Below are 14768 nucleotides of genomic sequence, written 5' to 3' on the forward strand. Positions count from 1 at the left end.
ACACCCCATTCATAGTAGACAGCCCAGGTAAAGCCTGTGTTATATTTCAGCCCTCAGGCAGGTAGGCAGAACCCTGTGCTGCACAGCAACATACAACCCACCAGAAACAGGGCAGCAAGAAACTGTTACTTACTTGTATACAGGCTTATGGACAATCCCTCTCCTTCTGTCTCACCATCAGCTGCTGCTGCAAATACTGTGACATTGTACGTTGTTCCAGGGATTAACTCGGTAATTTCAACTTTGGTGACATTGGACATCAGGTTCCTAACAGAGCTACCATTTCCCACCTCTATCCTGTACGTGTAGGAGTTGGAAGCAGTGTCGCTCACTGCCCATGTTAAGTTCACAAAAGTCACACCAACATATTCTGTCTTGAGATCATGGACTTGACTTGGCTCTGTGAAAGGCAAGACAACAACCTGTCAAGAACATCTGCTCTCATACATGGACAGAAGGAACACAGGCACACCACTACATCACTCTTTTCAATAGGAGCACCCTCGCCACATTTTCAGACACTCCCAGATGCTTTTGCGCCAATGGGCAGCTAAGAGAGAACTGAAAAAGTCATCTTAAGTGGGATTTATCTCCCTTTGATGGTCCAAAGCAGAAGCACAGGCCGTCACTCTGACAGGACTCCCAGAGCTCCCTTGGGAATGCAGAGGTGGGCAGGAAAGAGAACGACATGGCAGGGTAGGGCATCATTCCAGTTGGAATGGACCAGCAATGATCACCTGGTCCAACTGCCGGACCACTTCAGGTCTGACCAAAAGTTAAAGCTTATATTGAAGCCATTGTCCAAGTGCCTCTTAAACACTGACAGGCTTGGGTCATCGACCATCTGTTTAGGAAGCTTGTTCCAGTGTTTGACCAACCTGTCTGTCAAGAAATGCTTCCTAATGTCCAGCCTAAACCTCCCTGGTGCAGCTTTGAACTATCCCCACAAATCCTGTCATTGGATCCCAGGGAGAAGAGATCAGCACCTCCATCTCCATGTCCCCTCCTCAGGAAGGTAGAGAGCAATGAGGTCAACCCTCAGCCTTTTCTCCAAACTAGAAAAGCCCAAAGTCCTCAGCTGCTCCTCACAGGACATTCCTTCCAGCCCTTTCCCCAGCTTTGTTGCCCTCCTCTGGGCACACTCGAGAACCTTCACATCCTTCTTAAATTGCACACAGTACTCAATGTGAGGCCACACCAAGGCTGAATACAGCAGGAAAATCACCTCTTTTGACTGGCTGGCTGTGCTCTGTTTCATGCACCCCAGGATACAGTTTGCTCTCCTGGCTGCCGAGGCACACGCTGTTGACTCCCAGTGAGCCTGCTGTCGACCATCACCCACAGATTCCTTTCTGCAGGGCTCCTCTCAAGCCACTCCTCTCCCAGTTTATACCTGAGCCTGGCATTACTCCATCCCAAGGTGTAGAATCCAGCATTTGGACTTGTTAAATTTCATGCCATTAATCATTGCCCTGTGCTCCAATCTATCTAGATCCCTCTGCAAGGCCTCTTGTCCCTTGAAGTCAACAGGGCCTCCCAGTTTGGTATTGTCAACAAACTTGCTAATGGTGCATTCAACTGCTACATCTACATTATTGAGAAATATATCAAACAGAACTGGCCCTAGAATTGAACCCTGAGGAACACACCTCTGGCAACTGGCCACCAGTGAGATGTAGCCCCATTCACTACAACACTTTGAACTCTGCCAGTTCTTGACCCAGCACAATGTGAGCCTGCTCATCCCATAGCTGGACAACTTGTCCAGACGGATGTTGTGAGAGACAGTGTCAAAAGCCTTACTGAACTCCAGAGAAACTACATCCGCTGCCTTCCCTTCATCAACTAGGCAGATGACCTTCTCATAGAGGAATATCATATTAGTTAAACAGGACTTTCCCTTTGTGAACCCATGTTGACTGTGCCTGATAATTGCATTATTCTTTAAATGCCTTTCAATAGTAACCAGTATGATCTTCTCCATAATTTTTCCAGGAACTGAGGTTAGACTAACAGGGCTACTCCCCTGGGTCTTCTTCCCTCACATCCTTTCTGTCGATCGGAATAACACTGCATAGCTTTCAGTCAGCAGGGACCTCCCCAGGCTCCAAATACCTTTGGCAGATGATCCAGAGGGGTCCTGCTGTAATATCTGCCAGCTCCTTCAATACTTAGACCCCATGGACTTGTAAACATTCAGCTGATACAGCTGGTCCCTTACAGTTTCAGTGTAAACAAATGGAAAGTCACTGTTCCTGCACTTGTGGTCCTCCAGCTTAGGTGACCCATAGCCCAAGGTCTATCCCATTGAAGAGAAGCTGCTAAATTAACGTATACTGTGATTAAGTTACAGAAGATGTACCCATCATTAACCAATTGACATCATAAATGCTTTCTAACCACCTGCAAAACAAGGGGATATTTTTCAAGTTTTAGATCCTTCTGCATGACAAGAGGGAGACAGAAGATTAAGTAATGCATTGTTTAGAAGCAGAGTGCTTAGCTTATATTTAACTAGTATTTAATAGATGTACTGTAAGAAACTAATCAATTATAACTAACTTTATCAATTATTTCTTAGTATAGATGTATTGTATGTTAAAAATTTCCAAAAATTGTAATGAATATGGAACAATTGTGTGAATATAAGCAATGCAAGAGCATCCAGTCATTGCAGCACTTATGGAGGATGATCCCTAGTGTTCCCCAGCGCTGGTAAAATAAAGAATGCCTGCTTAACAGTATAATTGACTCTGCTGTTAAGTTTATTTCTTCATTTCACCATCTTATTAAAGACTGAGGGGAAAAAAAAAAAAAGCATTGAATGCCTCAGTTTTTTCTTTATCCTCATTAGTCAGGTGACTGTCTTCAAGTATCAGTCCGATGTTTTCTTAAGACCTCCTCTTGCTATTAACATACTTTAAAAAGCTTTTTCTTGTCTGACACAACACCAGCCAGTTTCAACTCTAAATGAGTTTTAGTCTTTTGTGTCTTCTCCCTGCACGTACAAACCACAGGTCTGTATTCTTCCTGCAAAGCCTGACCTTGCTTCCAGCAATCATACAGTTTCTTTTTCTTCTTGAGTTCCACAAGTAGTTCCCTGTTCAGCCAAGTTGGTCTGCCCTGCTTGCTTGACATTCTACACCATGGAATTGTCTGCTCTTATGCTTCTAAAAGGTGGTTCTTAAAAACTGACCAGCACTCATGGATCTTTAAGCCCTCAACAGCAGATTCCCAGGGTACTCTGCTAAGTAGCTCCCTGAATAGCTTAAAGTTTGCCCTCTTGAAGTCCAGCATAGCAACTTTGCTGTCTTTTTTTCTTATTAGGTTGAAAATTTTAAACTCAACCATTTCACGATCACTGTGGCCAAAGCAGATGCATCTCCCCCAAGTCCTCCTTTATTCACAAATAGCAAGTCTAGGAGGACATCTTTCCTAGTTAGCTCACTGAGTACATGTGTGTGAGAGACTAAAAGGGTAATGTCTCAAACACTGTGGGAAAACCAGTTCTGCAACATCCAGCCACATGAGATGGGACATAACTAGGAGCAGGAGATGAGAGATCATGATACAGTGAATTGCAATTTACATGTCAAGGACAAGCTAAGGAGCCACAGACAAAGGCTGGCTGGCTGATACAGGAGGTGGAAGGTATGTTGAAGGACACATAGCCCCATGTTCTGATGGCGCTAAGGGAGCGGATCCCAGAGCACTCAAGACCCCAAGTGGCCTGAGACCCTTCAGGACTCTTCCGTCTTTCACAATCACCCCCCAGCGATGCCCGCGCAAAAGACTAAAGATGATGCAAAGCAGGTGATCCAGCAGCCTATAAGAAGCCCACCTGTGCAAGCACTGGTAGCACACTCACCATCCTGAGGACTCCTCTGCCCACCAGGCTCACCACAGGAACTGAACCAGACACTGGAGGATGCTGCACACCACTGGATTCAAGACTACAACCCCATCATACACATTGCAGAGCGATAAGGGTGGTGAAATCTCTCTCTCTCATTGTTTCCTATATTTCTATTCTTTTGCTTTCCTTTTTATAAGTAATATAGTAACATATGGTTTACAGCCCCACATGCCGCATACTTTTTATGTTTACCAGTTGAGCCTAAATAACATAAATCCTTCTGCCACCAAATCATTTGCCAATTTGGAACAAGCTGCAAAACAAAAGGCTTTTGTTTACAGAACTTCAGTATCGTGTATACTCTTTTCCAACCAAGGAGACAGACGAATCTGAGTCACCTCTCCTCCCACCCATACCTCTGGGTAGGACGTGACAATGTGACAGGAATTAATCTCCCATATGAGGATGGAAAGGAATGATGGTGGGGTTTGTCTTTTTTTATTTTATTTTTAAAGCAGGGACGTGTCTTCCACATATTAAGACCCCATGCATAGTAGAGAGCCCAAATTAGGCTCCAGGATTAAAATATCACATCTATATACCAAAGTTCAATATTTCAGCCCTCAGACAGGTAGGCAGAGCTCTGAGGTGCCCAGCAGAACAGGGCTGCAAGAGACTGTTACTTACTTGTATGCAAGCTTAGGGACAATCCTTCTCCTTCTGTCTCACCATCAGCTGCTACTGCAAATACTGTGAAATCGTACATCGTCCCAGGGATTAACTCAGTAATTTCAACTTTGGTGACACTGGACGTCAGGTTCCTAACAGAGCTACCATTTCCAACCTCTATCCTGTACGTGTAGGAGTTGGAAGCAGTGTCGTTCATTGCCCATGTTAAGTTCACAGAAGTCGTGCCAACATATTCTGCCTTGAGATCATGGACTTGACTTGGCTCTGTGAAAGGCAATACAACCTGTCAAGAACATCCGCGCCCATACATGGACAGAAGGAACACAGGCAGACCACTGCATCACTCTCTTTACATCACTCATCGTTCAGAGAGCAGGAGCACCCCAACAACATCACCAGATGCTCCTGGAGGCTTTTGCATCAATGGGCAGCTAAGAGAGAACTGGAGAAGAGTCATCCTAAGTGAGATTCATCTCCCTTTGACACTCCAAAGCAGAATCACAGGTCAATGCTGTGCCAGCACTCCCAGGGCTTCCTTTGGTAGTCTGGAGAGGTGGGCAGGAAAGAGATGAGGATGGAAGGGAAGTGGGCAAGGATGATAATTAAAAACAAAACAAAAACAACAGGGCTATGTTTCCCCTGCACACTAACATCCCATCCTTTGCATATAGCCCAAATCAGACTTCAAGACTAAAATATCATATCTATATAGAATAGTATGGAATTACAGTCCTCACATAGGTAGGGAGACCCCCGAGCTGCACAGCAAAATACAGTCCACCAGAAACAGCACTGCAAGCAACTGTGACTTACCTGTATACAGGCTTATGGACACCCCTTCTCCTTCTGTCTCATTATCATTCACTACTGAAAAAACTGTGAAATTATAAAATGTCCCAGGGTTTAACTCGGTAATTTCAACTTTGGTGACATTGGATGTCAGGTTCCTAACAGAGGTACCATTTCCAACCTCTATCCTGTACGTGCAGGAGTTGGAAGCAGTGTCGTTCACTGTCCATGTTAAGTTCACAGAAGTCATGCCAACATATTCTGCCTTGAGATCAAGAACAAACCTGGGCTCTGTAAGAGAAAAAAAAAAAAACAAACCGCACACACCACAAAACCACAACCTTTTAATGTGCAAGAATATTCGCTGACAAACACGTACAGCACTCTTCTCCCTGCCCTACCCAGACAACAGATATCTGTAGAACAGTAATCAGCCTGGGAAAATAATCAAGCCATCCTTATATGTCGCAAGGCGCAGTTGCTATCTCTGCAATATACTCCTCCCCTTACTTCTCAAGTTTCTCTTCATCTCTAGGAGTAAAACCATCCAGGTGCAGCGGCGATTACCATCCTGCCTCAGCTGTCAGCTTCATGCAGGGTGCTGAGAAAGACTGGACCACACAACTTGTTGCTATTTTTTCCTAAGCTGGTCTTTCTAGCTGTAAGATTCACACAGGTCTCCTCTAGATACACGATACAGCACCCTCTGTACTAGGTAGTATACAGCTGTACTCTGTTACATATGTATTTCAAATCTGTATCTCACAGTGTGATTGAACTGTTGCAGGTCATTCTCTAGTCTGGTAAAGCAGGTGGATCTACATCCCTGCGATGCTCTTTGCACTCTGGACTAGAGTTCGGGCTTAAAACGCTAACACAGTATAAAAGCAAAAAACACCCTGAAGATTCACAATCCAGTTACATTCCAAACCACTTACCTGTTACATTCTTCTGATCAATTATTGTCCTGTCAGACTGTGACACATCCCTGGACGACCTTACACCTCCATAGGTTTTGTTCCCACTTGTAAAGTTTATTGGTAAGTCATCCTTAATACTGGTTCCAGTTTCTTCAGTTTCATTTTTTGAGCTGCAATCCTCAGTGCCTGAAAGAAAGAATACAAAGCAATAAGTATCTTTGCAAAACTTCTGGTTTTCCCATTTGTTAAAATATGGTCATTTATAAATATCATGCACAGACATGCAATCACTTCTGTTTTCCCAGTTTGTTGTCCTACAGAGATTCACCACACATTTCCTGGTTCTACCACTTTTAATTTCTGTCAGATGATTTGAATTAGGTTAAGAGATTGCCACATTATTTTGGTCATTCACTGACTCTACTCATGGTTTGGATGAAAACTACCACAATCTGTTCTTTTTTTCAGTGCAGTTTTGTTTGAAGAGAACTGAACAAACTGGCAGCCACTTCTGCATGTGTATTTTCCTCAGGTATGATCAGAAGCTAGCTGCTTTACTTAACCTGGCATAGCAACTTTGTCCTCATATTCCCACAAGTAAGGAAGAGACAGGGTGTACCTACAGAAAACAACTTCAGGTGGATACAGCACAGCCCAAAGAGACCTGACTCAGGCCCGAAAGCGTAAAGGCTAACTCAAGCAAGTCTGATGGTATTAGTAGAACTCATCTGCAAGCACTTTTGGAAATTTTTGCGACATGAAAACTTGTCATCTTGGCAAGTACAGCAGTTGCTGTACTCACTTCAGAAAATCCTTCAAGCATCATTTTGAGTGTCTTTTGTTTGTTTGTTTTGGGGTTGGATTGTTTTGTGTTGCCTTTAAGTATATTTTCCAGCCTTTCAAAGCACATAAATTTGTATTTGATTTTACCAGAACTCTTTATAAACTGAAAAGCAAAGAGATTGGAGTGCACATATATATCTTTAAATATCTTTAAATGCCTTGCAGGAATTACAGTCACTAAAATAAGCAAGTTTATATTTTTGAATGCTATTTCTAAAAATTCTTTTGAGGAAGTTTTTTTTTAAAAAAAATACTTAGCTGATACTGTTCATTCTTTCTTAAAAGAAATTAAGATAATGAGAGTTATATACAAAAGAAGATGTAATTGAGTAACAGAATTATACTTACAGACAACTGTACATCTGACCTGGAAAAAAAAAAATAGAAATTAAAGCTCAAATAAAATAAGGACTGATTTAATTAACAAATAGAAGGAGAAAAAAACATCAGTTAAAAAAAAAAAAATTCTATTGTTGCATTCCAGACCTTCCAACCTGCAAGAGATACCTAAAAATCTACTGACATAAAAATAACACCAAAAGTACACCAAACTATTAGAGAAAAGAAACAAACATGACATACATGCTGCTAAAATGTTAGCTTCCACTTTTTTTTTTTTAACCAAAGAGTTTATTTTGTCACAATAACAGCTTGCAAAACATATGCTGGTCATTTTGCACATATTAGTGGTGGACTTGGCAGTGTTACATTTACAGCAGAACCCAATGATCTTAAAGGTCTTTTCCAATCTAAGTGACCGTATGATTCTACATAAATTTAAAACCAAAACCTACAAGACAAAAGACACTTCAACACTATCCCACAAAAAGCAGCAGACGCAAATTAGTTCTTTTTTATTGCTAAGAATTTTTCTTTCCTCCTATTGCAGTATAAGCTTTATTACTTCTCACAAAATAATGTTTTGCATTTTCTGAAACAAACTCTGTGTAGTAAGAGTCCAGAACATGTAGTGTATATTCTGAAATCTAATTTATATATATGTACATATCCACAAAGCATCAGCAGTTGTCATTTAAGTGCAACCTGAAACTACTATGCTAGTAATACTGACAAGCACACCAGAATTTTGCTTTGAAAGTGTTTTTCAGTCTTCCAGCTTTATGCTGTTACCTCCAAACAAGCCATTTCCCTTCCTGTTAGTGTGCAAACTGGCCTGGAAATTGTTTTCTTCACCTCCCTCCAGGTGGCAGCACAAAACGCTCCTGAAGGAGTGAAATAACACCCCCAGACTGAGGTCTGCGGGCACTCGAGTGGGAAACTCTGATTTCCTGAAACCCCTGAGACCGGTAGCCAGCTGATGCCAACCGACTGCAGCAGCCACTTTTGTCATGTAACAGACAGATCACTTCAGCAACTGTATCAGGGATTAAATATGATTCACCTTGCAAAGCTACACATGACATGGTGAAGACAAGTATGCAGAGATACACACACCCCATGGACAGGCAGGTCCCCAGCGCTATGCTGGAGATCCACAGGTCACAGTGCTTTGTGCCAGGGAGGCTTGCGAGCACAGAAGGTTTCTGCCCATGCCCTTTTGGGTCTGGTTCGGCATCACGGTGGGTGCAGGCAGAGACATATCTCCAGCCCCGGCTGTGCTAACACCACCTGCAGAAGGGCTGGTCCTGTGTTGCTCCTAGAAAACCCAGCCTAGCTTTATGACAGATGGTGCCTTACCCACACAAAGCACCAAGCCTGCTGATTGCAGAGGTTGACATATTTATTTCAAGTACTTGAAATTGTCTCATTTTCTCTTTCCACTCTGTCTTCTTAGACAGTTTCTTAGCTGTTTCTGTAATTCCACGAGCTAACTCAAAATAAGCAGCTATATCACAACAACCCAAAGCTTGAATCCCAAATCACATACATCCCAGATCTCATGTTGCTGGTGCCACAAGTAGCTCCATCAGCAGTACCTCCCCACATCACAGTCATGGGCCCAAGCAGACACACCTTCAAAAAGCAGTCAGAAGATACCATTAAATCATCTTGTTCTCCATATGAAAGACTCCAAAAAGCACTCTCCTCAAAGATGATGCAGGCCAGCTGACTACAAGCAACACTAGAAGCAACCTCTCCAGCTTTACAGGAAGGAGAAATGCAGCAGAAGCCAGCTTCAACTGCAGAGACCCCCTTCCAGCCTGTGATGGTCCTGGTGCCACACCAAGAAGAGCTTGGGCATGCTTTCCAGGCAAAAGAACACTTGTCAGCATCACAGAACTAACGCCTGGTCTTCTCTAGCACAGTCCTACTGACAACTCAGGACACAAATGACATCACTTGGGACGCAGATGTCCTACAAACAAGTTTGAGGCTTCTCCTCAACCTTTCTGAATATTTGAGAGCCCAGCCAAACTGCAAAACTATTAGGAAGCGAGGAAATGTTTGTCTGCACCCAGGTCAAGAGCCCTTCCATATTCTTTCACAAAGAAGAGGCCAAGGAAGAAGAGACTACAAAGGAAAAAAGCCACTCTTAAGGCAGGAAAACACTACCATGCAGTGTTCAGAGTACAAGTGCTAAGCTATATGGAAACAGCTGCTGAATGATGAGCAGCAGGTGAGATTCCCTGAAAAGCAGGACAATCTAAAACCAAAGCCAAAAATACGCTATGTTTAATAAGAAAGAGAAACTGCAAAAAAAAAAAAAAAAAGAACAGAACCAACAAAAGACACCACAGGACTGAGTAAGTCACAGTGATTTCTGCAGCCCTACAGACCAGCAGCAGAAGCCTGATATAATTCACACCTGTCCTTCAGTTACTTTCTCTCCTGTAAAGCTGGCTGAAGATGACAAAGTTCCTAATCTGCTTCTGTCCACTTTTTGGGTTCAAGGGCACAGCATCCTTCCAGAGCTACAGGACAGACATCATGACTGAGAAAGAGGTATGACACTGCCAAGTCCCCTGTACCCCTGTTTCTCACCTCCCCATTTCTTCCCTGCCAGCTCAAATAAGCAGCATGTTGATTCCTGTTTTACCCCCAGCTACAGCCACCTGATCTAACGGCAAATTATTACCAAGCTACCAGAAACTTGGTTGCACTGTCATGTGTGAGTTTTGTTAACGATGATCAAACAACAGAAGAACAGTTATGCTAAAACTCCTGTCACGTGGTGAGCAGCTTCCCATCATGTTACTTGCCTTTGTTTATCACACACTTTGGCAATACCCCCCTCACAATACCCCTCTGACTTTTCAGAACCCCATGTGCAAACCAAATTCAAAAAAAGCACATCCTGTCGGCAGCAGGCAGGCCTCCTCCTGAAACACAAAACCACACAAAACAAGTGATCCCATTCCCAAGCGTCAGCCTGCCTGACTCAGTCATTCCATGCTGTATTTTTCAACACAAGCCATGAACTGAACTGCTCTCCAGCCTTATGTTATTACTTAATGAGATGCTATTTATACAAAACATTTGTTTATTATTTCAGAGGATATTTGTGCTGAACACCTGATTCTCCTTGTGTTTGCATCTAGTATACCAGGAGCCCTGCCATTTCCACTTTTCTTTCCAATCACACAAATCCACGTTATTCACGTACAGAGTTGGGGTATTTTTTTCACCAAAAATCTGGATCTTGGGGTGAGAGTGGAACATGCCTCCCCAAGAAAATAACCTATCAAGACAAAATGCAAAACACTGAACATTTCAACTGAACAACAGGAGAGATGTGTATACACAAACTCGGCACTGTCACCAGCTATGGCAAATGAATCTTCTCGTGTGTCACACAGCCACGCTTTCAGCCTGATAAAAGGCTGTATGTTCCAGAGGAGTGGAATAATTCATCTGCACTCACGCAAGCTTTGTCCTGTGCTCCTTATATGTGCAGTTTATTATTTACCAGGAGGGGGTGGTGTGTGTAATACATGCAGGATTCAGCTCCACCCTCCCTAGGTATACAGTTGGTTACCCAACTGAGGAATTATTATTATTAGTCTCCCAGGTAATGTCATAGAGGAAGAAATAAGATGTGCTGCAGGAAAACATCTTCAAAAATACTAAGTAACAGAGAAGCTCAAATTCTACTGGTATTTGATAAGACTTAGACTAAGATATTTTCAAGAGCAGGGTTTAAAATGTGCCTGCTGCACACATTGATTGGGAGAGCCACAGGAGGTGGTCACCAGCAGGGAAGAGAGCAGTGCCCCCACTTCTGCTGGCCTCAAGACTCCCGATCAGCTTGGTTCTGCTGCCAAACTGTACCCTTCAACCAAGTTAGGGTTCCTGCACTGGGGGAAAACCCTTGTCAACAGCAGCCCACCTGCCTGCGGTGCTCCAGTTTCCAAAACAAACAACATGGTTTGGTTCATGTAAATACAAGGGTAAGAAGCTGGCTAAGCAGTCAAAGTGCGCAAACCAAAAAATCCTAACCAAAAAACCCCCTTAGCCACAAATCCTTTCCGAGAACGCTACTTGAGGCTGCTGCTTGCTATTTCTTGTGTGTTCACTCCTGTGTGTGCCTTGTGACTCAGATGCAAAAAGCCAGGAAATTAATCACACCCTTCTCAAAGCTAACGATGTTTCACATGTGTACCTTTAGATCTCTTTTTCCACCCACCACTCTCAGGTTTGGAGGAGCTCCACAAAAATACCATCAGGCTGTCACAGGGGTCTTCAAATTATTTCTCAATACTCTTTCACAAAAGCATAATTAAGATCATTGCCCAAGTTACTCTCGTCTCGCATTTTTTTTTTTTCTTGCTATGCTCACCTACCATTAGTTGTCCCACATCCATAACTATGGGCTGTAGGGCAAGTTACCACACTGCAAGCATCACAATGCTTTTAAGCCTCCAAGCTTCACTTTGCAGACATTATCAGTCATTGCTGCTCAGCTGACAAACATTAACCAGCAAAGGTGCTGTAACTCAGCCACTGGCAGACCGCTCTGCCACCTCTTACATTTCACACTCGGCATAGGTTTATTCAGAAAGCGCTCTCACAGGAAGGTTTTATTCAAGGTCACATAAAGTGAAAATTAAGCCCTGGAATACCACTGGGAAGCCTCACAACAACAGAAGTGGGATTGCCCAGGTATTGCACCCACAGCCCGATAGAGTTTTCCAATACTTGCTGATTTTCTAGGATTTGTAAGGTGCTGACTGCTATTCCAGCTGGGGACATCTTCCCACTTCACTGGGAGTGCAAAGTCTAAATGAGCAGGGGAGTGACACCTTTCTGCAGGAGACAGTCTCAGAAACAGGATGGGGTTTGGAAAGATGAAATGTTTCTGTCTCTTGCAACCTATCTCAGGACTGTTTCACCTCATTCATTTCCACATTATGTCCAAATTAATGAAGTTTGTAGGCTTACAGCACCAGGCAAGAAAAATGAGATCACCCGAACTGGGGCATACAACTACATGCCTAAACCTATATGAACCTAGTTCAAGTCTTACTTGGGAAATTTCTTGCGTTTGGAAAATGAGCAAACATACTTGTGTAGTATTTTGCCCTTTTTTCTAACTTCTTCCTAAAACGTTGTTACTCTTCAGTTGCAAAGCATTTCTCTGCATTTAAGCAGACAACTTCTACACACAAATCATTATAATGTTATGCTATTATAAAATGCATAGACATTAATACATAATTAAAGATATGTGAAGTGAAGAAAAGCAAGAGTTTTCCTCTGTGCTAATTGTATGAAAAGAAAAAAGATAATGTAGATTAAGCCTGCGTGCTGTAGATTTGCTCCAAGCTACGCTAACAATTCAGTTACACATTTCAGCAGCATTTGTGAATACTCAGCCCTCCTGTATCAGGTCCTTACTACATGAAGGAGGAAATAGTCAATAGGAGGCTAAGTCAGAAGCTAATATTTAATTATGTTATATAGCTTCATTTAAGATTATTTACTTTCTGGATTTGGTGCTAGGGGTTTTGTTTGGTTGGTTTTTTCCTTTTCCAGTGTATATTGGCTCAGCTAAATTCATTAACTGTAACCCACAACAGGTTTTTTGATTCAGATTAACTCTAGGTGATCTCAATAACATGACATATTCACTTCCAATGAAGAACTGAAAATATGCTGCAGCGAGTGGCAGCACCGTGTGTTTTCCCTCTGGTATCTTAAGCAGGCACTCACAGCCCATCCACAAAAAAAACATTTCACAGAATGTTTGGTTTAAGTGGGTTTATCCTGGGGAAAAAAAGCTCTAATTTTGGAAGCAGTGCACTAAGTTTTTGCAAGATCTTTGGAGTCTTCTCTTCTTTTAACCCTAAATGAGCAGCTCTGCTAATGAGACTGCATGGGATCAGATGGAGATCCAGAACCCAGAAGAAAGAAATGAGGTGATGTTATTAATTGGGTAGGGCTGGACTCGCTTAGGACACCACATTGTATTAGGAAGCTATACAAAACCCTAGAGCAGTCAACAGCCATACAAAACTGTGAACAGGCTATTTCGAGCTATTATGCAGTTATGTGAAAGAGGAAAGCCTATTTCCATTTTGCATGTATTTATATTTTACCCCCTGACATTTCTAAATTCTGTCTTCCCTGAAGCAAGTTTTTCTCCAAAGAGGGACCAAATATCATTTTTTCCACTGGCTTTTATGAAAACAGATGAGGAGATTCTGGTTTGTGCAGTACCTCCAGTGAACTAAAAATGTTGTGGAAGAGAAAAGCCTTGTGGGAAAGCCAAAATGAGATACCAGATGAAAATTTGTGGTGAAACGTCCTGGAAAAATTTGTTTCTTCCTTTCCTGATTTTTCTCAAAATTTTACCTGTATCTGCTTCTCAGATGGCCAGCCTAGGAGTGAGGAGTTTTCTGGGCAATATATCCAAAATAAATTTAAAAAACCCCATAGAATGGATCTAATCTGAATTGTATTCATTAGATCCGTTTTCTCCTTCCTCAGTCCTACCTTCAAGAAAAGATTTCTTGGGTAAGTTTTGCTGTGGTTTGATACAAGGAAGTGATTCACCTACCTGTCCACACAGAAAATAAAAAAGCAACAGAAACACCCAGGACCAAGCAGCACAGGGTTTGGTGGGAAACAGGCTGACAAAAGGCCCAGACACCAAACACAACTGCATTGCAACGGATAGCTCTCTCATCAGTGACCCTAGGAAGCACCATCAGACTTTCCAATGGCTTCCAGATGAAACATCAGCTAAAAACTTTTCCATGCAACCCAGTAGTTCTTCTCTGTTTCCTCCAAACATGCAGCTCCTGATGAACTACAGGCAGTAGGTGCTGCAAACCACCTCACAGTTTAGTAGCCTCTAGCCAAGCATCCTGCAATCTTCCAACCTAGAGAACAACAATAAAACTTCATCCTGGAGAAAGGCTGAAAAGTTTCAACAAGTTTAAATTATTTGCATAATCCAGTAAGTCCTACACGTAATGTCTCTTCAGAGACGATCCTGCTGAAGGAGTTTACAGAGGGAACAGTGTGCTTCTTTGAGAATGGCAATGAGTAATATTTAAAACAACTACTTCAGTAAAACCCAAGTTGTTATCCTACTTGATCTGTATATCATATCAACATCAGTGGAACTGCAGCTGGGTGTGTAATGAGCAATGCCTGAATTGAAAAACCTTCCCTTTTAATAGGAGTTTTCAGTTAACACTGCCAGTCATTTTCTTTCAAAATTAAGAAAGCATCAACCTTTATTTCATGCGAACAAGGCGCATTCC

General features: G+C 42.5%; 1 protein-coding gene across 1 annotated transcript in view; it reads right to left on the bottom strand.

Moving 5' to 3' along the window:
- Positions 1–14768, bottom strand: part of PTPRJ (protein tyrosine phosphatase receptor type J) — a 76619-nt gene that overhangs the window by 18524 nt on the left and 43327 nt on the right. The window contains exons 2-6 of the mRNA XM_065636886.1: positions 7447–7465; positions 6274–6441; positions 5360–5626; positions 4544–4810; positions 134–400 (exon numbers count right to left, since the gene is read on the bottom strand). Of these exons, the coding sequence (XP_065492958.1) occupies positions 134–400; positions 4544–4810; positions 5360–5626; positions 6274–6441; positions 7447–7465 (988 nt within the window). The remainder of the gene's footprint in view (positions 1–133; positions 401–4543; positions 4811–5359; positions 5627–6273; positions 6442–7446; positions 7466–14768) is intronic.

The sequence above is a fragment of the Caloenas nicobarica genome, chromosome 5, assembly GCF_036013445.1.
Source record: "Caloenas nicobarica isolate bCalNic1 chromosome 5, bCalNic1.hap1, whole genome shotgun sequence".
In the NCBI taxonomy this organism is placed as follows: Eukaryota; Metazoa; Chordata; class Aves; order Columbiformes; family Columbidae; genus Caloenas; species Caloenas nicobarica.